The 24,895-nt window shown below is 44.3% G+C and overlaps 1 protein-coding gene across 1 annotated transcript in view; it reads right to left on the bottom strand.

Annotated features, from left to right (window-relative positions):
- Nucleotides 1–898: 898 nt before the first annotated feature.
- Nucleotides 899–24,895, bottom strand: part of CCDC69 (coiled-coil domain containing 69) — a 35,536-nt gene continuing 11,539 nt past the window's right edge. Inside the window, exons 2-9 of the mRNA XM_060008497.1 lie at nucleotides 20,390–20,459; nucleotides 17,254–17,360; nucleotides 16,662–16,749; nucleotides 4,886–4,959; nucleotides 3,880–3,981; nucleotides 3,272–3,391; nucleotides 2,263–2,360; nucleotides 899–1,292 (exon numbers count right to left, since the gene is read on the bottom strand). Of these exons, the coding sequence (XP_059864480.1) occupies nucleotides 1,115–1,292; nucleotides 2,263–2,360; nucleotides 3,272–3,391; nucleotides 3,880–3,981; nucleotides 4,886–4,959; nucleotides 16,662–16,749; nucleotides 17,254–17,360; nucleotides 20,390–20,459 (837 nt within the window). The 3' untranslated portion in view covers nucleotides 899–1,114. The remainder of the gene's footprint in view (nucleotides 1,293–2,262; nucleotides 2,361–3,271; nucleotides 3,392–3,879; nucleotides 3,982–4,885; nucleotides 4,960–16,661; nucleotides 16,750–17,253; nucleotides 17,361–20,389; nucleotides 20,460–24,895) is intronic.

Below are 24,895 nucleotides of genomic sequence, written 5' to 3'. Positions count from 1 at the left end.
GGTTCCAGATGACCCAACACTTCCTGAGAAGAATCTTGAATCCACAGACAGTCAGGATTGGACAGGCCTGCTGGGGTTAGTTATTCGAGCCACCCCTTTGCACTGACGGGGAGGCTGAGGGCCAGGATCCGTGGGCCTGGGGTCAGGGGTGGTAGAAGGAATTAAGTGGAGAGCAGGAATGAAAGAGAGCACTCGTAAGGGTGGGGGGCAGTCAGAGCAAGGAGGAGAAAGACCAAGTCTCAGACATGACCTCCCAGAGCCTGGGGAGGAAGAAAAAGTATGATAAGGTGAAACCTGGATGACAGGTGAGGCCCTAGTCCTGGCTCTGCGGGTCCCACTCCCCGCCTTGGTTTCCTCATCAGTACAGGGATGAGGTTCCAGCTCTGGCTGTCGAGGGTACTTAGATCCACTAGGTGGCCCCCGTGTCCTGATGGCACTGAGGCCGAGGGATCGGGAGTGCAGGGCAGTGAGCCTTGCCCGGTCCAGGAGCAGCAGCTCTGCCGGTAACCCCTAGACTGACCGGATTCTGGGCCTGGGACCGGTGCCATGCCCGATTCACTGCCCAGTCAGCAGGGCCTCCAGTGGCCCCCCTCCCAGCCACTCACCCGCCTCAGTTTGATTCACAGCATGTGGCCCCTGTCCTCCCCTGCCCCCCAGCCCCTAGTCTAAACTTCAGACAAGCCTAGAATGGGACACTAGGGCCATCTGTTCAGTTCCCCCAACCGGTTCAGCGGCTGAGAAAAGGCCGGGGCGGGAGTGGGGCTTGGGGGGATGGCTGCGGGAAGTGAGGACCAGTGGGTTGTCTCCTCTTGGTCAGATGACCAATATGGCATGGCTGCCCCTGGGGAAAGCCTCAGAACCCCCCGATCTGAACAGACAGAAGGGGAGGGAGGAAAGGGCTCTTCTTGTTTGTCCCCTGAGCCAACTTGAGGGGCCTCCGAAGCCCCGAGGGTGAGTGTACGTGGCCCAAGCCCCCAGGGCTGACTGGCCGCACATCCTGGCTCCCCATCTCACTCCCACCCTTGTCCCCTCCTAGGGACAAGAGGCCCCTGCTGTTTTCTCTGCCAAGTCCTCGAGAGAAAGCTGTGACCACAGCATCCCGGCGGTCCAGGCGCTATGTGGCGAGGTAGGAGACCTCAGTGGGGGTGAGAGAGGCCAGCGGGAAGGCGGGGGAGGCGTCGGCCCCGAGGACCCGGTACAGCAGCTGCTCCTTCTCCTGCTGGAGCTGCCGGCACAACTGCGACTCCTTCTCCAGGGCCTCTCGGGCGAGAAGCAGGTCCTCAGAGAGCTGCCTGTGGACACAGACAGAGCCCAGGGTTGCCTGTGGGGAACCGCCCCTCGGGGTCTCCATCAACTGCAGCGACCAGCCCACTTCTCCAGGAAGCCTTCCCCGGGGTCCCACCGCCCTGTCTGCCTGTCCCAAAAGGCAACTCTGTTTGTCTCCATCCTGGCTAAGTGGGCTCCACGGGAAAGCCCAATCCAGGAAGAAGGAAAGGAAGCTTAGGGTTCAAGAGGCCCAATGAATGAATGAATCAGTTGTAAGGGATCCGTAAATGAGAACTAAGATCATGTGTCGGATGTAATTTGTTGGTCTGTTGAAAAAAAAGCTGTTGACCAAGGAGTGTGGCCCTCAGCCACCGCCCCCCCACAAGCCCCACTCCCACCCCGGCCTTTTCTCAGCCTCTGAACCAGTTGGGGGAACTGAACAGACGGCCCTAGTGTCCCATTCTAGGTTTGTCTGAAGTTTAGCAGACAGCTCTGGGTTCAGATCGGCTCCACCACTGAGACGTGTAACTCTGGACAAGGTATTCGCTCTTGGTGAATTTGTGAAATGGGAATGATAACAGGACTGGCTGTTAGAGTAATTACGAGGATTCGATGAGATAATGTGTAGTCAACAAATTACATCCGACACGTGATCTTAGTTCTCATTTACGGATCCCTTACAACCGATTCATTCATTCATTGGGCCTCTTGAACCCTACGCTTCCTGTTCCTTCTTCCTGGATTGGGCTTTCCCATGAAGCCCACTTAGCCAGGATGGAGACAAACAGATATTAATCAGCCCTGTGACTTCTGTTTCCGGGCAGAGCCGGTCCCTTGGGATTTCCCTTTGCTGACCCCCCAAGCAAAGAGGAGCTGCATTCCCCAGACAGGCCTGGGCCCACGTCAATCCATTCCCAGGGCTTCTTGGAGACTCTCCCAACTGGAAGTTCACAAAAAAAGTGGTGGGGATGGGAGGAGGGGGGTGGGAGCAGCTACCTGGACACAGCCATCTGGTTGCGGCCTCGGGCATGGAGGTCCTCGTTCTCCTGCTGCAGGGTGGTGATTTTCTCCTCCAACAGCAGGTTTTTTTCTTTCTGTGACAAATAAGAGCGAGCTCAGAAAGCCACCAACCTCACTCGACACAATGTGTGCTGTCACCTCCCTCTTATCTGTGCTCACTGAAAACACTGATTTACTTGAGACCAAATGTCACATTTCGTGAAGCAATAAGATTACTTGGAACAATACAGCTAAGGCATGAACACAGGACTGCCAGCTTTTCGCTTTGCCAGATGAGTATTAAAAAAAGAAGAGCGCCACTACTATTTAAAATCTCCATCAGTTCACCAGAGTATTTTGGTTCTCCAAAAGTCAGAAGTATCTAATGTATAAAAATGTAAGTGTATCTGTTATGCTGTTCCACAGAAATGGTTGAAAAAAATTTATAGGGAAGCTCTGAGATGGTCTGATTTAAAATTTAGGTTGTGCGCCACACAAGAGGACAGGGAACTTCTTCCAGGACAACGTAACATAATCCGTTTGGATTCAACCCTAGGTTCCCAAGGCCTCCCTTCTCCTGGAGACAAAGCCACCTGTGTCCCCAATGCCCACCACTGCCCAGGCCTGTCCTTGCTGACTCTGGCTTTCCAAATCTGTCTGACTTTTTTTTTTTCAGCCTTGACTTCTTCCTCAGCCCCTGCCCGACCTGTGACATCTGCCAGCCCCTCCTGATTAGCCCGGCTACCTGCCCAGCGTCACCCAAGTGACAGCAACGTGAGCAGTCAAGAAATGTATAGGACCCAGATGACAAGGAGGCACTGTTGGACCCAGACCAGCCTCAGCGGCTCAAGGGCCGGCACAGGTGGCAGGTCACAGCTGGTATGGACCAGGCTGGGCCCTCCTCAAAGTGCCTTCCCTCTGCACACCTGACAGAGGAAGTGCCCAGAAAGTAGAAGCATGAGCTGCCCCCGCTACCATCCCCCACCAGCCGCTGCCAGCCACGGACCACTGTCTCCATGAGGATGAGCCGCTTGTCTAGCTCGTGGATTCGCTCGTTCTTCATCTCGATGACAAAGTGTAAGCTCTCCAGCTCCTGCTCCCAGAACTGGCTGGGGCTCCCGTACTCCTAGACAGGAGCACAGAGCGATCTCAGCAGACCATCCGGCAGAGGGGGCAGCGGGGCATGGGCGACCTCCCTCCTACCCGCTCTGCCCCCGGCTCTGACTTTCACAAGTCACCTCCCTCTCTTGGCCCATGGAAAGTGCTTAATGTGCTTTATCTTACTCTATTCAATAGTGCATGTTGTGCTCACACCATCACAGATGGGGAAACCGTGGTTCACAGAGGTCAAGTCGCTTGTGCTAAGTGGTAGGTTTGCTCTTTGCGCCTAGTTCTGAGTCCAGAGCCTGAGCACTTGACCATCCTATATGCCTCTCTCTGAACCTTACCTTCCCCTTCAGTGACACGGGGACACCGTTTCTTCCAGACCCTTGTGAAGGTAAGAGTGTCAGGTCTGAGCCCTGTCCTTGAAGAGGGACTGGCCTTTCCTGTTGCCCAGACCTGGACCTCCCCGGAGATGGAAGAAGGAGAAGCTGCGGATGAACTGCTGCCTACCTGAATGTGCTTCTTGTAGTCCTGGCTTAGGATGGACTCCTCTACCCTCTTCACCTTGGCCTGGAAGGCCTCCAGCTGTGCGGTCAGTCTGTCCGTGGTCTCCTGGAGAAGGGAGTGGGATGGAGGTGATGAACCCCTGGCCCATAAGGCTGGAGGTGGACTTCTCCACCCCACAGAGAGGGGTCAGTATTGGGTTCTTCAGTCTGTTGTTGCTCTGCCCAACAGTGCAGGCTCTAGCTACTTCAACCACTGCTCAAAACACACAGCCCCACCTCTCCATACCCTTGGGGATGATGTCAGGGCATTCAAGGCCGGTGGTAGTCTGGCATTCAAAATACATGCAAACCGGGCTCGGTGTCCTTGCCCTTTCTCTTCTCTCACTGCTCCCTCTACACGCCTCTCCTGCAGCCAACGTCACATCACTCTTCCAGCTGCCAGGTGCATTCCTGTCTCCATACTGCTCCCCTGCCAAGGATTTCTTCCACCCGAACCTTGCCTGTTGCCTTTAGGACAGTGCACCCCTTACTATGGCTCACAGACTCCCACCGTCTGCTCCTTGCCTCCCTCTCTGGCCTCAGCTATCTCCCACTTATACTCTATACCCAGTCATCTTGGACTTGTTTCAGTTCCACAGGTACTCCATATTTTTTCCCTTTCCTCCATGGCTTTAAACACTTTTTTTTTTTTTCCTACCTAAGGCACTCTTCCTACCCTTCTTCATCTGAAAAATTCTAACCCACCCTCAGACTCCAGCTTAGATCTCAATCCCTCTTGGAAGTCCCTGACCAGCCAGATTGGGTCGGACACCTCCTCTCCTGCTTCCACAGGTCCCTGTGCATCCACCCATTGCTCTAATCACTGTGGCACCAGGCCCATGAAGTCTCCAAGATGCTCCCAGCGGTCCTTGAAAAACAGGCCAACCCTCATCTCAGACCAAGTCCTCCTGAGCTAATATAATAGTGTGGTGGTCACATCACAGAGACTGACATGGCCCAACCCGTCTCACCTGCAGGGCTGCCTTGGCCTCCTGGAAGGAGCGGGTAAGGGCTTCTTTATCTTGCTCATGGGAGGCCTGGAGGACTGGAGGGAAAGGAGACCACTGTGAGCTCAGATCCCTGACACTTCACCCTACAGCTGTCCGGCAGGCCCCATGAGCTTCAGAGAGCCCAGGTGACCCCCTGGGATCATGGGGACCAGGAGTCTGAGAATGCTTTTATTCCTCCTCCTATCTCATGGGCTTGGGGCTGTACCAGAACTATAGTGGATATTTAATAGAAGCTCATGGAAGGGGAAACCAATGAGATCCTGGGAAGAACTGTGAACCCTACCAGATTGTGGGTGCCACCCACACCCGGCTGAGGGGAAGATCCAAAGGTCTGCGGCAGGCTGTTAATCTCAGGCCACAGCATGCGGTGGAAAATGCACAGGGCCAGTGTTCTGTAAGTTGGGTTAATCAAATCACAAAATCATTGACTCATTAGTTGTCAAACTGTGGCACAAAACTACAGTAAGTACATTAGATTTGGGGCCAGGAAATCTACCTGGTCCTAATTCTGCTTCTCTAAAACTGGAGGAGATCACTTGAAATACCTAAAACTCCTGTTGACTCAGTTGTGAAATGGGTCAAAAGAAGCCTGGCCTAGTTGTCTCTAAGGGGTGAGAAAAGGACATGCAAGGCTCTCCAGGCTGGGCAGTGCTGTGCAGACCTGGACTTATCACTCTCCAAATTCACAGAGTTTACTTTTCATCCTGCCTCCTCTACAAAGTTCCTTTTGGAAAATTCCAACCTTCTCTTGGCTGAAAGAAGATAAGAGGGAAATGACTAGTCACTGGGTGGGATGGGAAATAGGACAGACAACAGGAAAGTGTAGTACAGCCAAAGGCCCAGGTATATAAGGGGCCTGTGTCACAGTGGGCAGTGACACAAGGAAAAGAATGTTCAGTAACATAAATGTGATCGAGCTGTCAAAAATGGATAAGATCAGCTATATAAAAACCACAGGCTTAATTTTTATAAATTATGGGCTTAATTAATTGGCCTATCAAGACAGGTTTGTTTCCAGGTAAGATGGAGGAAGCACACTCCATGCAGTCTACTGAATTTAGCTATAAAACCAGGACAGAATGAATGCAACAACTATTTTCAGACTCTGGAAGGTAAATGGTAGCAGGCAGACTGGGCAAGAAGATCAGAATTCAAAGTACCACTCAACCAGTACATTTAATTTAAACAAGACCCAGAATCTGATGTATTCAAACATCCAATATATCCAGAATGCAATACAAAATTGCTCAGCTTGCACTTCTCAATACTCAGCATACAAAGAAGTGGGAAAATCTCAATCCTCCTGAGAAAAGACATTCAACAGATGCCAACAGTGAGGTGCCACAGATGTTGGAATTATTAAGGGACTTTAAGGAAGCCACTATACAAATGCTCTGAAATAAGGGTGAACACTCTTCGAAAGGATGGAAAACTAGAAAGTGTAACCAAACATTAAAACTAGGAGGGGGCTTCCCTGGTGGTGCAGTGGTTGAGAGTCTGCCTGCTAATGCAGGGGACACGGGTTTGAGCCCTGGTCTGGGAGGATCCCACATGCCGTGGAGCAACTAGGCCCGTGAGCCACAACTACTGAGCCTGCGCGTCTGGAGCCTGTGCTCCGCAACAAGAGAGGCTGCCATAGTGAGAGGCCCGCGCACCGCGATGAAGAGTGGCCCCCGCTTGTCACAACTAGAGAAAGCCCTCGCACAGAAACGAAGACCCAACACAGCCAAAAATAAATAAATTAATTAATAAACTCCTACCCCCAACATCTTCTTAAAAAAAAAAAAGGAGGGAATTTTACAACAAAAAAATGAAGTAAAAAACTCACTTGGTGGGCTTAATAGAAGAACAGAAATGACATAAAAAAGAGCTAGTGAACTTTTGAAGATCAATAGAAATTACCCAATCTGAAAGAAAGTGAAAAAATATTGGAAAAAAATGGACAGAGCCTCAGAAACCCAAAAGATAATCCCAGGATATCTGACATTTGAGTCAAAGACTCAGAAAGGATGCAGCGCAGAAAAACTATAGGAAGGAATGGTTGAATGCTTCCCAAATTTGGCAAAACATAATCCTACAGATTAAAGATGCTCACTGAACATCAAAGTAAACCCAACGAAATCCACACTCAGACGTATCATTTTTAAAAACGAATAACAATCAGCCATAAAAAGAAACAAAATTGAGTTATTTGTAGCAAGGTGGATGGACCTAGAGACTCATACAGAGTGAAGTAAGTCAAAGAGAAAAACAAATACCGTATGCTAACACATATATATGGAATCTAAAAAAAAAAAAAGATTACGAAGAACCTAGGGGCAGGACAGGAATAAAGACGCAGATGTAGAGAATGGACTTGAGGAGGGGGAAGGGGAAGGTGGGACAAAGTGAGAGAGTGGCATGGACTTATATATACTACCAAATGTAAAATAGATAGCTAATGGGAAACAGCTGCATAGCACAGGGAGCTCAGCTTAGTACTTTGTGTCCACCTAGAGGGGTGGAATAGGGAGGGTGGGAGGGAGATGCAAGAGGGAGGAGATATGGGGATATATGTATATGTATAGCTGATTCACTTTGTTATAAAGCAGAAACTAACACACGATTGTAAAGCAATTATACTCCAATAAAGGTGTTAAAAAAAAACTAATAAAAAATCTGGAACAGAATCAAAGAAAAATGGTGCATTACATAGAAGAAGTAAGTTTGAATGAGTTGTGGATTTCTCATTAGAAAGCTTAGAGACTAGAAGGCATAAGAACATTTTTAAACTGCTGAAATAAAAGAACTGTAAATCAAGAATCCTATCTTCAGTAAAAATATCCTTCAGGAAAGAAAGTGAAATAAAGACATTCTAGATGAAGAAACACTAAAAATTCATCACCAATGGACCTGCTCTAAAAGAACTGCTCAAGGAAATTCTTTAAATAGAAGGCAAATGGTACCAGAGGGCAACTTGAAACTTCAGGAATTTAGGAAGAACAACAGAACTGGTAAACACCTGGGTAAATGTAATAGACTATTCTTTTTCCTTTGAGCTCTTTAAAATATGATGGGTAAAAGCAAAAATTATAACATTGTCTGACGGGGTATTCAGTGTATGCAGATGTAATACATAAGACTAAGTACAACAAAAAGGAGAGATGATAGACCTATATGATGATAAGGTTTGTACATTCCACTTGAACTGGTAAGATATTAATTCTAAGTAGACTGTTACACATATTGTAATTCTTAGTGCAATCACTAATACATACATACACATACACACACACACACACACATATATACATACACAAAGAGATACAGTAAAAGAGAATAGGGGGGCTTCCCTGGTGGCAAAGTGGTTGAGAATCTGCCTGCTAATGCAGGGGACACGGGTTCAAGCCCTGGTCTGGGAGGATCCCACATGCCGCGGAGCAACTAGGCCCGTGAGCCACAACTACTGAGCCTGCCTGGAGCCTGTGCTCCGCAACAAGAGAGGCCGCGATAGTGAGAGGCCCGCGCACTGCGACGAAGAGTGGCCCCGCTTGCCACAACTACAGAAAGCCCTCGCACAGAAACGAAGACCCAACACAGCAAAAATTAATTAATAAACTCCTACCCCCAACATCTAAAAAAAAAAAAAGAGAGAATAGGTAAGTTAAAAAGGAATACTAAAAAATGTTCAGATACTCCAGAAGAAAGCAGGACAGGGAAAATAGAGGATAAAAAACAGAACAAACAGAAGACAAACACCAAAACGACATCCATATCAATAACAACATTAAACTGCCTAAACACTCCAAATAAAAGAAACCCCAACTATGTGCTATTGACATGATATAACACCTACTTTTTTTGTTTGTTTTTGGCCGTGCTGTGAGGCTCACAGGATCTTAGTTCCCCGACCAGGGATCGAACCCATGCCCTCAGCAGTGAAAGCACAGAGTTGTAACCACTGGACCACCAGGGTCCCTACAAAAACCTACGTTAAATATGTCATAGGTGGGTTAAAAGTAAGAATGGAAAAGAAACATTTAAGAATAAGGAAGATTCTCGGGACTTCCCTGGTGGTGCAGTGGTTAAGAATCCACCTCCCACTGCAGGGGATGCGGGTTCAATCCCTGGTCAGGGAACTAGATCTTACATGCATGCCGCAACTAAGGAGCCTGCGAGCTGCAACTAAGGAGCTGGTGAGCCGCAACTAAAGAGCCCTCCTGCTGCGACTAAGACCTGGCACAACCAAAAAATAAGTAAATTAAATTTAAAAAAAAAAAGAATAAGGTAGATTCTCAGGGATGAAGATGTACACTACATCATGATAAAGGGGTCCATTCTCCAGGAAGACATAACAAACCTTAAATATTTATACATGAACAGTCATTCTTCAAATTACATGAAGCAAAAACTGACAGAACTGAAAGGAGAAACAAACACACAATTACAGTTGAAGACGTCAACACTCCTCAGTATTTGATAGAAAAGGTAGACAGACAGTAAAAATATAAACTGAACAATACTGTCAGTGACTTGTTTTAATTGATTCATTTATAAAATACTCAATACACATTCTTTCCAAGTGCACATGAAACTTTCACAAGATAGACCATATCCTGCATCATAAAACAAGCTGAAAAATATTATAAAAGAAATGAAATACAAACTGTGTTCTCTGACCATAATGGAATCAAACTGGAAACCAGTAACAAAAAGAGAACTAGAAAATGTCCAAACACTTGGAAGGAAATACACTTCTAAATATTCAGTGAGCCAAAGAGGAAGTCTCAAGGTAATCTCCCCTGAATATATTTTGAACTGAACAAAAATAAAAATGTAAAACATCAATTTGTAGGATGCAGATAATGCAGTGCTGAGGGGGAAATTTATAGCACCAAGTGCTTATGTTAGAAAAGAAGATAGGTCTCAAATCAATAAACTTCTAGTTTAAGAAACTAGAAAAAAAAAGAGCTAACTAGATACAAAGCAAGCAAGCAGGAGGAAGGAAATAAAAAGAGAAGTCAGTGAGATTGAAAATAGAAAAATAGGAAAAAGAAATCAATGGAACCGAAAGCTGATTCTTGGAAAGGATTAATAAAATTGATAAACCTCAAGCAAGACTGACAGAGAAAAAAAATTAAATGCACAGATTACCAATTACAGAAACTTAAGAGGGGATAGCATTATAGATACAGAAGATATTTAAAACAATACTAAGGGACCACTATGAACAATTCCTATGCACATAAACTTGACAACTTAGATAAAGAGTACCAATTACTGAAAAACTACAAACTTCCAAAACTCATCCAAGAAAAAATACATAACCTGGACAATCCTCTAACTATTGAAGTTAAATCTGTACTTAAATACTTTCTGGAAAGGAAATGTCCAAGCCCATCTTTTCTTGTGTTTATTTGCTGTCTGTATATCCTCTTTGGTCAAGTATCTGTTTAAATCTTTAGGTTTCTCTGACAAATTCTACTGAATATTTAAAAATGATATAGTACCAACTCTATACAATCTCTTTTAGAGACAGAAGAGGAAGGAGCATTTCCCAACTCATTCCACGAGGCAAGCTTTGCCCTGATACTAAAACCAGACAGATGGTACAAGGAAAAACTACAGACCAGTAGCCCTTATGAACATAGAAACAAACAACTTCAGTAAAATATTAGCAAATCAAATTCAGCAATATATAAAAAGACCAAGTGGGGTTTTGTAACACAAGTCCAAAATTTGAAAACTCAAATCAATGCAATCTACCATGTTGACAGTATAAAGAAAAATCACATGATTATATGGATCATAGACCTAAATGTAAAACTTAAAACCATATAACTTTTGGGAGAAAACATAGAAGATCTTTGTTACCTAGAGTTCAGCAAAGAGTTCTTAGATATGACACCAAAAGCATAATTGATAAAAGAAAAAATAACTTTGGAATTTATCAAAGTTAAAGCTTTGCTTTGTGAAAGCCATTAAGAGAATGAAAAAGAAAAGAAAACAAAACAAAACTAAAACACCCACACAGACTAGGAGAAAATATTTGCAAATACAGAGGACTTGTATCCAAAATATATAAATATCTCTCAAAACTCTACAGTAAGAACAAACAAGCTACTTAAAATGGGCAAAGGATTTGAACAGGCATTTTACCAAAGAGGTTATACAGACAGCAAATAAACACATGAAGAGATGTTCTACATGATTAGTCATTACTGAAATGCAGATTACACCCACAGTGAGTCATCATGCTTATTTATTAGAACAGCAAAAAATAAAAAGTATTGACAAGTGTTGGTGAAAAGGAACAGTGGAACTCATCCATCACTGATGGGAATGTAAAATGATGGTCCCTTAGGAAAGCAGTTTAGTCATTTCTTATAAAACTGAACATACATTTATGATATCCATTCCACTCCTAGGTGTTTACCCAAGAAACTAAAGAACACAGAGACATGTACACAAATGTTTAGAAGAATTTAAAGAACACAAATTTAGAAGAACACATAGAGACCTGTACACAAATGTTTATGAAATTAGAACACTCCCTAACAGCATACACAAAAATAAACTCAAAATGGATTAAAGACCTAAATGTAAGGCCAGACACTATCAAACTCTTAGAGGAAAACGCAGGCAGAACACTCTATGACATAAATCACAGCAAGATCCTTTTTGACCCACTTCCTAGAGAAATGGAAATAAAAACAAAAACAAATGGGACCTAATGAAACTTAAAAGCTTTTGCACAGCAAAGGAAACCATAAACAAAACCAAAAGACAACCCTCAGAATAGGAGAAAATATTTGCAAATGAAGCAACTGACAAAGGATTAATCTCCAAGATTTACAAGCAGCTCATGCAGCTCAATAACAAAAAAACAAACAACCCAATCCAAAAATGGGCAGAAGACCTAAATAGACATTTCTCCAAAGAAGATATACAGATTGCCAACAAACACATGAAAGAATGCTCAACATCATTAATCATTAGAGAAATGCAAATCAAAACTACAATGAGGTATCACCTCACACCGGTCAGAATGGCCATCATCAAAAAATCTACAAACAATAAATGCTGGAGAGGGTGTGGAGAAAACGGAACCCTCTTGCGCTGTTGGTGGGAATGTAAATTGATAAAGCCACTGTGAGAACAGTATGGAGGTTCCTTAAAAAACTAAAAATAGAACTACCATACGACCCAGCAATCCCACTACTGGTCATATACCCTGAGAAAACCATAATTCAAAAAGAGTCATGTACCAAAATGTCCATTGCACCTCTATTTACAATAGCCAGGATGTGGAAGCAACCTAAGTGTCCATCATCGGATGAACGGATAAAGAAGATGTGGCACATTATACAATGGAATATTACTCAGCCATAAAAGGAAACGAAATTGAGATATTTGTAGTGAGGTGGATGGACCTAGAGTCTGTCATACAGAGTGAAGTAAGTCAGAGAAAAACAAATACCGTATGCTAACACATATATATGGAATCTAAGAAAAAAAAAAAAGGTCATGAAGAACCTAGGGGTAAGACGGGAATAAAGACACAGACCTACTAGAGAATGGACTTGAGGATATGGGGAGGGGGAAGGGTAAGCTGTGACAAAGTGAGAGAGTGGCATGGACATATATACGCTACCAAACGTAAAATAGATAGCTAGTGGGAAGCAGCCACATAGCACAGGGAGATCAGCTCCACGGTTTGTGACCACCTAGAGGGGTGGGAGGGAGACGCAAGAGGGAAGAGATATGGGAACATATGTATATGTATAACTGATTCACTTTGTTATAAAGCAGAAACTAACACACCATTGGAAAGCAATTATACTCCAATAAAGATGTTAAAAAAAAACAAAACTCTACAGTAAGAACAAACAAGCTAATTAAAATGGGCAAAGGATTTGAACAGACATTTTACCAAAGAAGTTATACAGACAGCAAATAAACACAAGAAGAGATGTTCTACATGATTAGTCATTACTGAAATGCAAATTACACCCACAGTGAGTCATCACTGTTTATTTATTAGAACAGCCAAAAATAAAAAATATTGACAAGTGTTGGTGAAAAGGAACAGTGGATCTCATCCATCACTGATGGGAATGTAAAACGATGGTCCCTTAGGAAAGCAGTTTAGTCATTTGTCATAAAGCTGAACGTACATTTATCATATCCATTCCACTCCTAGGTGTTTACCCAAGAAACTTAAGAACACACAGAGACCTGTACACGAATGTTTAGAAGAGCTCTATTCATAATTGCCTCAAGTTGGAAATGACCTGTCCCCCCAGGGACAAGGGGATGAGCGAACACTAGATCACAGCTCAGCCATGAAAAAGAAGGTACTACTGATACACCCAGCCACTTGGATGACTCTCAAAGGCATCATGATGAGGGAAAGAAGACAATGTTAAAAATTATATTGTATTATTTTGTTTCTCTAACAGCCTCAAAAAGACAAAACCATAGTGGTGGAGAACAGATCAGTGGTTGTCAGGGGTTGGGGTGGGAGAAGATGTGAATACAAATGGGCAGCCTGAGAGAGTGTTTTGGGGGTGATGGAACTGTTCTATATTGGATTATGGTGATGGTTGTACGAATCTACACATGTGTTAAAGTTTATGAAACTGTATATCAGAAAGTCAATTTTAATGTATAATAATTAAAAAATAAAAACAAAAATAGAAAATAAAAGACAACAAGGTTATCAGATGTGAATAACCACCACTAGCCTCTCCCAGTTATACTTCCCCCATGCTGTGCTTTTAGTCATTCATTTAATACACACTTAGGCAGCACCTAATTGGTGCCAAGCAATTCAAAAGTAACTATGAAAGAATTCTGACTGATGGGAAGAACTCGAGACAGGCAGTCCCTTCCCCTCTGGGGTTGTTACAGTAGGAAAATTTTCTTATCAATATATTTACAATGCTAAAATTAATATCAAAGCAATGCTCTGCTTGGAGAAGAAAGTTCTTTTCCCATAATAGCCTTGAGAGGGAGGGAAGGAAGATTTTAGAGATACACATACTGAAAGGAGATTCAAGGTAGGTTTTAGAGATACAGAAAGTGAACTAAGGTCCAGTGACAGACCCAGTTTCACGGGGTGTATTAGTATTAAAGTGCAACCCTTCAAATTCCCAGGGCAAGGGCTTCAATTCTATTTCAAAATTGCGCTAATGTTGCAATATGTTTCAAGATTCTTAAAATTGTTCAGACCTCTGTTCTAGTTATTCCATTTCTGGGAATCTAAGGATATAATGTAAAATGTGGGCACATCTTTACGCAAAACACGTTTAGTGCAGTGTTACTTACAATAGTTAAAAATCTATATGTCTAGACTCACAGGAAATAAGGAAAACCATGTATGCAGTGGTCTAGATTTTACATTTTAGTAGCAGAAGAATTACTTGGAAACATGTTTGATACAATGTTAAATAAAAAGAACAAGATATAAAATTTTACATATAAAATAATCTTAACTGTGTTTTTAAAAAGATAAATAACTCTGGGGGAAAGTCATACAAATACTGATGATTAAAGAAAAACTGGCTTAACATTTTCAAGGTCAATTTCAATAGCATCAAAAATCTAGACAGGGCTTCCCTGGTGGCGCAGTGGTTGAGAGTCCGCCTGCCGATGCAGGGGACACGGGTTTGGGCCCCGGTCCAGGAAGATCCCACATGCCGCGGAGCGGCTGGGCCCGTGAGCCATGGCCGCTGAGCCTGCGCGTCCAGAGCCTGTGCTCCGCAACGGGAGAGGCCACAACAGTGAGAGGCCCGCGTACAGCAAAAAAAAAAAAAAAAAAAAATCTAGATAACCTTCCCCAAAGAAGCTACACAAATGGCCAACATGCACATGAAAAGATGCTCAGAAAAATTAGTCATCAGGGAAATGCAAATCAAACCCATGATGAGATACCACTTTGCACTCACTAGGATGGCAATAATAATAATAGCAACAACAATGGAAACTAACAAGTGTTGGCAAGGATGTGGTGCAATTGGAACCCTTGTGCAATGATGTTGGAACTGAAAAGTGGTGCAGCCACTGTGGAAAACAGTTTGGTGGTTTCTCAGAAAGTTAAGCATAGAATTACCATGGGACCCAGCAGTTCTACTCCTAAGCGTACACCCAGGGGAACTGAAAGCAGGTGTTCAAGCAGGCGCTTGTCCTGGTGGCACTGGTTCATAGCCCAGGCATCCATCAGCTGATGAATGGATAAGAGAGTGTGGGGTGCCCAGGCAATGGGATATTATTCAGCCACAAGAAGGAATGGAATGATTTTAAAAATGGGGGGAGAAAAAGGAATGGAGTGCAAATGCACACTGCGGCATGGATGAGCCTTGGAAGTGTTATGCTGGGTGAAGGAAGCCAGATGCAGGGGTTGTATGATTCCACTTACATGAGTGTCCGCAGTGGCACAGCCATGAGACTCAGAGCAGAGTGATAGTTGCTGGGGGGTTGGAAGGGGGAGGGTGGGGTTTGGGAGTGACTGCTTAGTGGGTATGGGGTTTGCCTTTAGGATGAGAGAGTTCTGGAAGTGGACAGTGGTGATGGTTGCAGGGCACTGTGAATGGAGTAAATGTCACTAATGGTAAATCTTATGTGTATTTTACCAAACTAAAAGATATATGTACATAAACTTTGCCATACCAACCCTACGAGGATGTTATTCTAATGATAAAATCATGAGTGTGGCCAAGATTTTACAAAATGAGGTTCACCGTGTAAGAATCACTGCTATTATAAACAATGGCAAAAGTTTGAAACTGCCGAAATGCCTAACCAGAGGGGCTCAGTTAAATGAGCAAAGGTACACACTGGAATGCTACGTAGTTACTAAAACTGTGCTACAGGAGTCTAATGACAAGATGTTAATACAGTTCAAAGTGAAAAAATCCATTTATCTCCTCCCCCCAAAGTGTGTGTGTGTGCATAGATATATATTCTAGGTAAATACACATAAAGGAAGTAAAAGGGATCTATATCAAAGGGGTAGCAGTGACTAGTTCTGGGTGGAATTATACACAATTTTAATTTTCTCAGTAATAAAAATATACTAATAAATACTTGCTAAGTATCTTGTGAACTATCAGGGACTGTTCTAGATTCCTTCATCTACCTATCTATCTATCTATCTATCTATCTATCTAACTAACTATAAATTAAATTGTTTGATTCTCATAAAGACCCTATGAACAAGGGTTAACTAACTTCTTCAAGGTTACACAGCTGGTAAATGGTGAAGCTGGGATTCAAACCCAGAGGCCATTTGCAGAGTCTGAGATCCAACCATTATGCTGTAAGATCTTTTTGTTTAATCCATACATTCTAAATTTTCTTTGATGAGCACATCACATGTAAAAGGAAAGAAAGTTACTTGAAAAAAATAATCAACCTAACCATAAATTGTAAGAGCCGTCATCATTGTGGGGAAGGAAAACAGATATTTTTAAATTCTCCTATTTGTCAAGGTTTTCCAAATGTCCTGTAATGAATACAAATTGCTTTTAAAATGGAAAGGAAAAACACCTCTCAACTAAGGTAAAACAAAGGATGGGGTCAGATTTTACATGCCTGAAAGGACAAGTCGAAGGACGCTGCAAACTCCAGCCCTGAAGTGACCAACTGCTTATGGGCCAGAGCTGGGAGGGAGGGGACAGTGGGAGTCCCGTGTGAACTCAGCTGGTGGAACAGAAGGAGTCCGTTCCACACCCTCCCAAGTGCATCTTGTCCTTACCTCTCAGGGCCTCCGCGTGCTCTCCCTCCAGGACTCTTCGCTGTTCATTCAGTTTCTCTCCAAGCTCTAGTTCCCTCTCCTTCTCCACCTGGGGGCGGAGGGTCCAGAGCAGGATGAGACTGAGTAGGTTCAGGGCAGCCTCACTTATTCACTCACCGACACTGGAGCCTTTTGGAGGTTGGTGATCAGAGTCCTACCCGCTGATCGGAGTGATGGGAAGGACATGTGCCCAGAGAGGGCACAAGGCCTCCAAGACATAGCAGGTGTGGCTGACTTTGCCCTCTTTAGGGCTTAGAAGGGGGTTCCCAGAGATTTACCAGGTGGAAAGGGATTTTGGAATCTTCTAATCCTGATGCCACTGAGGGCAGGAAGCCCTTTGTTACGTTAGTGTTTCCCCACCTTTTATTGCATAGAATGAATATAATGAATTATATGCCAGCAGTTACAAATATTTGTTCAACAGATGAAGGACTCTCTTCCCGGCAAAACAAGTAAGAGATACTCACACCAACAATAAGAACAAAAGATGGCCTCACTCTGGGATTTAACATGGTCAGCAGAGCAGGAGGAAAAGAGAGGGGCTGGGCCTTACCTTCTGTGCCCATTTCTTCTTGTCCTCTTCGTGTTGCTGGAGAATTCTGGTGAGAGCCTTCTGGTGCTGCCCAGCCTCCTCAGATGCACAGAGATGGACAGTTGTGGCTATAGGTGAGGGAGGAAAAAAACAATCACAGAGCAGAGGCTGGGACCAGGCCCAGCAGAGAGGGTGTAAGGGCTGGGGAGGCCTGTCTCCTCCTCAAGAATGGTCTCAGCTCGGGGGTCAACCTCCAGAGGCAGCTCCTTAAATCTCCCTGGCTTTGGAGACCCTCCTTCATAAAGTGCAGAAGCCAGGGGTCTCATTTTGCCCCTGGGATCTATAGCAGAGCCGGTAACTCACGGGACATGTTCAGCCCATAAAGGTGCTATTTGCTCTACCCCAGGGGTCCCCAACTGCCGGGATCTAATGCCCGATGATCGGAAACAGAGCTGATGTAATAATAATAGAAACAAAGTGCACAATAAAAGTAATGCACTTGAGTCATCTCAAAACCATCCCCCCTGCCCCCGTCATGCCCCAGTCCTTGGAAAAATTGTCTTCCACGAAAACGGTCCCTGGTACCAAAAAGGTTGGGGACGCTGCTCTACCCAATATCTAAATTAAAAACAAATAGTGGCTGACGCTTAATAACTGGGCAGATTCTACTTAATACGACAGATTTCCAACTTATCTTGAAGAAGCCAAAGAAGTAGCGGTGTGCGCCTTAGTGTCAAAGCAGGAGCTGGGCGGAGGGGCAGCTGCCTTCCCCTCCGTCCAGGATGTGGCTCTGCCCTTTGCTCACAGAGGATGCGTGTAAGGGGCCACTTGGTCACACACGTTACCTGCTGGACCCTGTGTCTGAGTGTGTGACCCCTCACCTTCAGCATCCCCCGAAGCGGGGGGCAGGGAGGCTGCTGTGAACAGTGAGGAGACGCAAACAGGAAACCCCCAAACAGGCCTGGTGATGCCACTCTGAGTCCAACAGGCTGTGGGTCTCACCTAAGGCAGGGACCCACCCTCTCGGGGCTTCAATTTAATCAGGATAATGATAATACCTACCTCATGGGGCTATTGAGATAGTTAAGTCAGAGAACAATGGCGATAAAAATAACAACAGCAGGTAAACAATAAAGAGCGCTTACCATGCTCAGAAACACGCCCAGCTCTGTCCCAAGTATCTCACAGGTATTACTCACTGAATCCTCACAACCACCCAGAGTGGTGGGCACTGTGATTATCCCCATGTCACGGATGAGGGAACTGAGGGACAAAGAAATCATGCAACCTGCGCAAGATTACCCAGTTCACAATCGGGATAAAGGACTGTGAACCTACACGATGTGATTCCACAGCAGACATTCTGAACTACCACCTTGTTCTACCAGCTTATGCATAAAAAGCAGTAATTGTACAATAGCCAACACGTGGAAGCAACCTAAGTGTCCATCAACACATGAATGGATAAAGTAGATGCAGTATATACGTGTAAAGGAGTATTACTCAGCCATAAAAAAGGATGAAATTCTGCCATTTGCAACAACATGGGTGGACCTAGAGGGTATTATGCTTAGTGCACTAAGTCAGAGAAAGACCAATACTGTATGTTACCACTTATATGTAGAATCTAAAAAATACAACAAATGAATGAATTTTAAAAAGCACTAAGTGTAGTGCCAGGCATTTGGAGGTGATCAATAAGTACTCTTCATTGTTCACTAAATGTTCTCTAAATATTCCTCGGTGCTCATGACAAGCATTGGAGGCTAATACTAGCATTGTTAGCATTATTATAAATATAGTAGTAATAGGGACTTCCCTGGTGGCACAGTGGTTAAGAATCCTCCTGCCAATGCAGGGGACACGGGTTCGATCCCTGGTCCGGGAAGATCCCACATGCCACGGAGCAACAAAGTCCATGTGCGCCACAACTACTGAGCCTGTGCTCTAGAGCCTGTGAGCCACAACTACTGAGCCCACATGCCACAACTACTGAAGCCTGCGCACCTAGAGCCCGTGCTCTGAAACGAGAGGCCATTGCAATGAGAAGCCAGCTCACTGCGACGGAGAGTAGCCCCTGCTCACTGCAACTAGAGAAAGCCCGTGAGCAGCAATGAAGACCCAACACAGCCATAAATAAATAAATAAATAAAAGGAAATGTAGTAGTAATATTACTACAGAACTTCATAGGCCAGGTTGGGTACAAGATATGACAAGAAATGTGAGGAAAGAGGCTGTGGTCAGTCCATCAGATAGGAAGTCTGAGCCCTGGGTCCTGGGTGGAGGCGGTGGTCATGATCAGCTCTCATAAGTCATCTGGCTCGGGGTCCCAAACGTTGGTCAGCAGTACCAGACTGGCCCCAACTGGGGAGAAGCTTATTAAAAAGATTTATCATCCCTAACAATGCAGAGTCTTCAGCCCCGCTCCCAGAGATCCTTATTTAGTTGGTCTGTGGTGAGGCCCCAGAATCTGTACTTTTGAAAATCACCCACCCTAGGTAATTCTTATGTACATTCAGATTGGAGAACCTCTGAATTCTGACCCAGTTGCTTACCTGGTACTTGAACTTCATCTACAATATCCCTGACAGCCTCCAGGTGTTCATGAAACACTTTCAGAGATGGAGAGCTCATCCTATTATGAAGTACCCCTGATGATGTTAAACCAACAACCACATGAAAAATCCTTTGAGATTAAACTGAATTCTGCCAGCCTGTTTCTGCTACATTGAGGCCCTAGTACTGATCTCTGGGTCACTGAACAAACCTCATCTTTCTTCTCCATGAGGACACTTCAGTCACTTGGAGAGAACTGTTGTGTTTTATTGCAACATCCTCCGTTTCTTTAACTGTTCCTTCAAGACATGGTTTCCAGATTCCTCACCAGCCTCATCTTTCTCCATTGTACTCTTTCCAATTGTTCTGGATTCCTCTGAAAATGTATTTTCCAGAAATAAACTCAGCACTCCAGGTGTGGTATGAATAGTCGGGAACAGGGAAGAACTATCACCTCCCTGATTTTAGACATGATACTCCTATTAATGTAGCCTAAGTAAAATCTTGTGAGATAATTAAATAGCCATATCATGTCTGCTGATTATAAAGTAGGAAATCTCATAGATGTCAGGGAGGGCATTTACAGGGCTGCCTACTCACCTGTGTCACCATTGAGGGGACCCAGTTCCTGCAGCTCTGGTTTGGGAGGCTGATCTGGTCCTTGGCACCTCTGGAAGAGATGAGACAACAATGAGGATGAAGGAAGAAGGTAGGAGGTCAGTGTGAGGATGCTATGGTAAGATTCTTCTAAAGGCAAGACAGGAATTCCAGTCGTGCCAAACCCGGCTCTAGGCCCAGTTCACTTAGGCTTCCTTCCTCACCATACCGAGGCAGCACTCCCTCTGTGGGGAAAGGGTTCTCAGAGCAGAATTTCTCATCTTGGCCAGGGAAACCCTCCGCGGGGAGTTTGATGCTGGTTGGTCTCTCCTTAGATTCTTGTGATTTGGCTTGGCCACCAACCATGGGCCCCTCTCTGCCCTTATCTTCCTTCTCTAGGGACTTAGCCAGACCTTCTGCTATTACCCTCACCCCAGTTATGGCCTTTAGGTGTCCTAAAACTTCCTAACCCCCAGTTCAGAGACAATTCCCCTTCCCTCTCGGGGCTTGTGGCTACCACAACTTCCAGCCAACTTCCCTGTATTGAAAGCAGAGCATCAAAGTTCGAGCCATGTTTTACTATGCTTCTTCTCTGCTAGAAGGGCTGTTTCCCCAACTATAAGGAGACAGCAGTGCTTAACGTGACAGATGGGGGTGAGATACTGCAGCCAGGATGTACCAGGCACTATGCTGTCTTATCTATACTATCTCAGGTAATCTTTAGAAGGACCCTGGGAAATACGAATGCCCCCCAATTTAAAGATGACAAGGCTGAGGCAGGTGAGGAGCCCATCAAGGTAAAGCAGGGGACAACTAGCAGAGTCAAGGATTTGAGCCATACCTAGTGGGCACTTTAACCAACCTTGGCCAGTGTGGGTTGAATCTGATCATAGGAGAGAACTGAGGCAAAAGGGCCTTCTGTACCACAAGGCAGTGTCAGTGGCTCCCAGATTTCAGTTTTCATAAATAATATTTTGAAATAGAAGAATTGATATGGGTTGACAAGAAAGGCTGCTGACAAAAATTATTTGCAGACTATCACTATCATTTCATAAAACAGAAGACATTTTAACCTTCCAAAGTATATTAAGGAAAGCTCAAGATAGTTCTTCCAGGAAAGGTGAAGTAACATCTTACTCAACGTTACACACACATTCACACCTTTCATTTTCTCATTTCACCCCAGAGAGGTGAAAAGTTGGTCAAAGTCTGGCACTGGCCACTGGACCAGGATCTGGGGTAGAAAAAAAATTTAAGCTATTTTGTATACTTTTCAAAATGCTCTAGGATGTTAGCTAGACTTATTGTGATCATTTCACAATGTATATAAATATTGAATCCTTAGGCTGTACACCTGAAATTAATATGTTACTTCTCAACTATACCTTGAAAAAGTGTTCTGATTTAAAAAAAAAGATATTCTAGGCCCCATTTAATTTTTATTAATTAAAATTTATTTATTTTTGGCTGTGTTGGGTCTTCGTTGCTGCATGCGGGCTTTCTCTGGTTGTGGTGAGCGGGGGCTACTCTTTGTTGCAGTGTGCGGGCTTCTCATTGCAGTGGCTTCTCTTGTTGCAGAGCACGGGCTCTAGGTGCGCGGGCTTCAGTAGTTGTGGTGCATAGGCTTAGTTGCTCCACAGCATGTGGGATTTTCCCAGACCGGGGCTCAAACCCGTGACCCCTGCATTGGCAGGCGGATTCTTAACCACTGCGCCACCAGGTAAGTCCCTAGGCCCCATTTTCAAAATCACTTCAATAAGTCAGCCTGGGAAAAGGCTATGAAAGCATTCAATTGTGAATTATCATTGTAAAGGAAAAGCTTTACTTTTTTCTGTAATAATAGATTACTAAAATAAAAATTATTAACAATTTCCTGAACTTGAGAATGAATGAAATGCTGCTAGAAAGCATACTTCCAGTTGAGGAAGGAAGAGAAGGGAAGGCTTCTAGAACATTCTGCTCCTGCCCCACAGTGCCTGGCACAGGGCCTGGTGCTGCGTGAAATCCCGGCAAACTGAGCAAGGCACGGTGCTTCCCCCAGGCCCTGGTCCCCACATCTGCTCAGTGGCTGGCACGCCTGTCACCCTCCCTCCACCCACCCTGTGAAGTCTCCGCCCTCCTGCCCATGGGAGAGGGGACGCCTGGCCCAGGCACAAGCTGTCAACACAGGATTCTGGGGAAATGACAGGAGGCAGCCTCTCCACCCTGGGCCGGAGGAAGGAGGGAGATAAACACCAACGGTTGTCTTGTCCCTGTTGCCACCACTGGTTACGCTAATCTGGTCAACGTTTTTATGAGAGTGAGATTTCCAGAATTCCAGTCTTGGCTTTTCCACAAATTTGGACAAGTCTCCTTCCTCCTCCGGGCTCCCACTTCCTCCTTTGTGAAGTGGAGGTGAGGAGGTCTTAGTTTCACCCAACGACGCCCATGGCGTTCAAACTCTGAGTGTCTGATTTCAGATCCTCTCAACTGCACTGAGAGGCAAGGGTTATTACAAGGGAGGAAACTGAAGCTGGGGAGGTAAGACACTGTCTAACGGGACCTCGATGTCAAAATCAGCATAAGAACAAGGTCTCAGAACAGTAGAGACCAGAACAGTATGGTTAAGAACTGTGGGAGTCTAAAATCACCCAGATCTGGATTCAAATACTAAATCCAACACTGTGTGACCACATGGCCTCTCCAAGCCTTGGTTTCCTCAGGAGGTTATTTTAAGGATTAGATGAGATAAGGCACCTATAACGTCTGGCATATTCTAAGATCTCAAACATGGCATTATGACAGTTATCACGTGATGTTTGAAAAGCACGGCAAGAGCAAAGACGCACAGCGCTTTCCTAGATCTTCTGGGCTGCCACTGGCCTCAGGTTGCCTGAAAAAAGTTCATAAAGCTCATGAGAAACTGTCTTCTCCCAAATAACCACCACAGAAGGTGGAAAACTCTTCTCCACTAACAGCTTCCAGACCTTAGGCAGGACATGGCCTTGTGCTTGAGTCTCCAGATCCTGATGGTACCCCTGCCCCCAGGATAACTCCTTCAGAATGACATTCAACACTCATAATCTGTCCACACTCCACTGTTCTCCTCTCCATTTTCTTAATATTTAAATATTGGTAAACATCTTCTTCCAATTATAGTGGTAATAAATAATACATATTTATTCATTATTGGAATATTATACTTTCTTACATCTTACTTTTTCAAATATGAGCATTTACTACATGGCATTAAATATTCTGTAAATATATTAATTTTAATGACTTGAGTATGACATCCTTACAGGTGAATTTAATCATTTAATCAACAAACCACAGTTGAATGGTCTTTTAATCCATACAACCTCCACTGGTTTTAAATCATTAATATTACTCAATATCTAATTGAGTGTTTCATTTTCAAAATAGTTTGCAAGAATATGTTGACCGCAAGGAATTTGCTTTTTAAAAAAAATAATGCCTTCATGTATCTCCTTCCACTCTCTAACATTTCTATGAAGCTCCCACTTTGAGTAGCTTTCTGATATTTGTGATCTAACTGTAAAATGTTATTCCCTCCCACATGTGAATAAACATAAATCCAGATGTGAAAAAAAATCCACATCTCTTTTTTTTCACATTGAGGGAAAAAAAGTTGAGGGCCTTCCCTGGTGGTCCAGTGGTTAAGACTCCGCGCTCCCAATGCAGGGAGCACAGGTTCGATCCCTGGTTGGGGAACTAAGATCCCACATGCCACGTGGCACAGCCAAAAAAAAAAAATCCACTGTTGAATATATACATTATTTCCATTTTTTAATTTCCAAATCATGCTTTAGAGAACATACTGATTTATAAAATTTTTCACACATCTAAAATTACTGGCTCTGCCTGTGCTCTGCAACAAGAGAAGTCACCATAATGAGAAGCCCGGGCACCGCAACGAAGGGTAGCCCCCGCTTGCCTCAACTAGAGAAAGTCCGCGTGCAGCAATGAAGACCCAACGCAGCCAAAAATAAATAAAATTAAAAAAAAAAAAAGAAATATAAGATTAAAAAATAATAATAATAAAATAAAATTACTGGCTCTACTCTCCAGAAAGTTCTATCAATTAACTCACCCACTAATAACACACAGAAGGCCAGTTTCACTGCAACCTTGTCTACATGGACTAGTGTCTTTTTTTCTTTAATTAAAAAATTTTTTTTTCATGTTGACCAATTTGCTAGGCCAAAACCAAACCAAAACAACCTACTGTGCTCCTGGCCACAAGATGCACAACCGTGTGTTCAAGACCATCCCAGCATGACACATGGTCAATAATTTCTCAGGCCTCCAGGCCCCGCTCATATATTATTTCTACTTGGTCTCTCCCCAGGGCTGAGTTAGCTCCTGTCAGCGCTACGCTCCAGGGCCTGTTCAGACACCTATGTGAGTAGCTACCCAGTTACCTGTACTTCTGCTAGTCCAAGGGGCTCCCTGAGGACAGGGACCATTTTTGAAATCGACTTTGGATTTGCCCCAGTATCTGTTATG

Source organism: Delphinus delphis, chromosome 3, assembly GCF_949987515.2.
Source record: "Delphinus delphis chromosome 3, mDelDel1.2, whole genome shotgun sequence".
NCBI lineage: Eukaryota > Metazoa > Chordata > Mammalia > Artiodactyla > Delphinidae > Delphinus > Delphinus delphis.
This window is presented reverse-complemented; position numbering and strand designations above follow the sequence as displayed.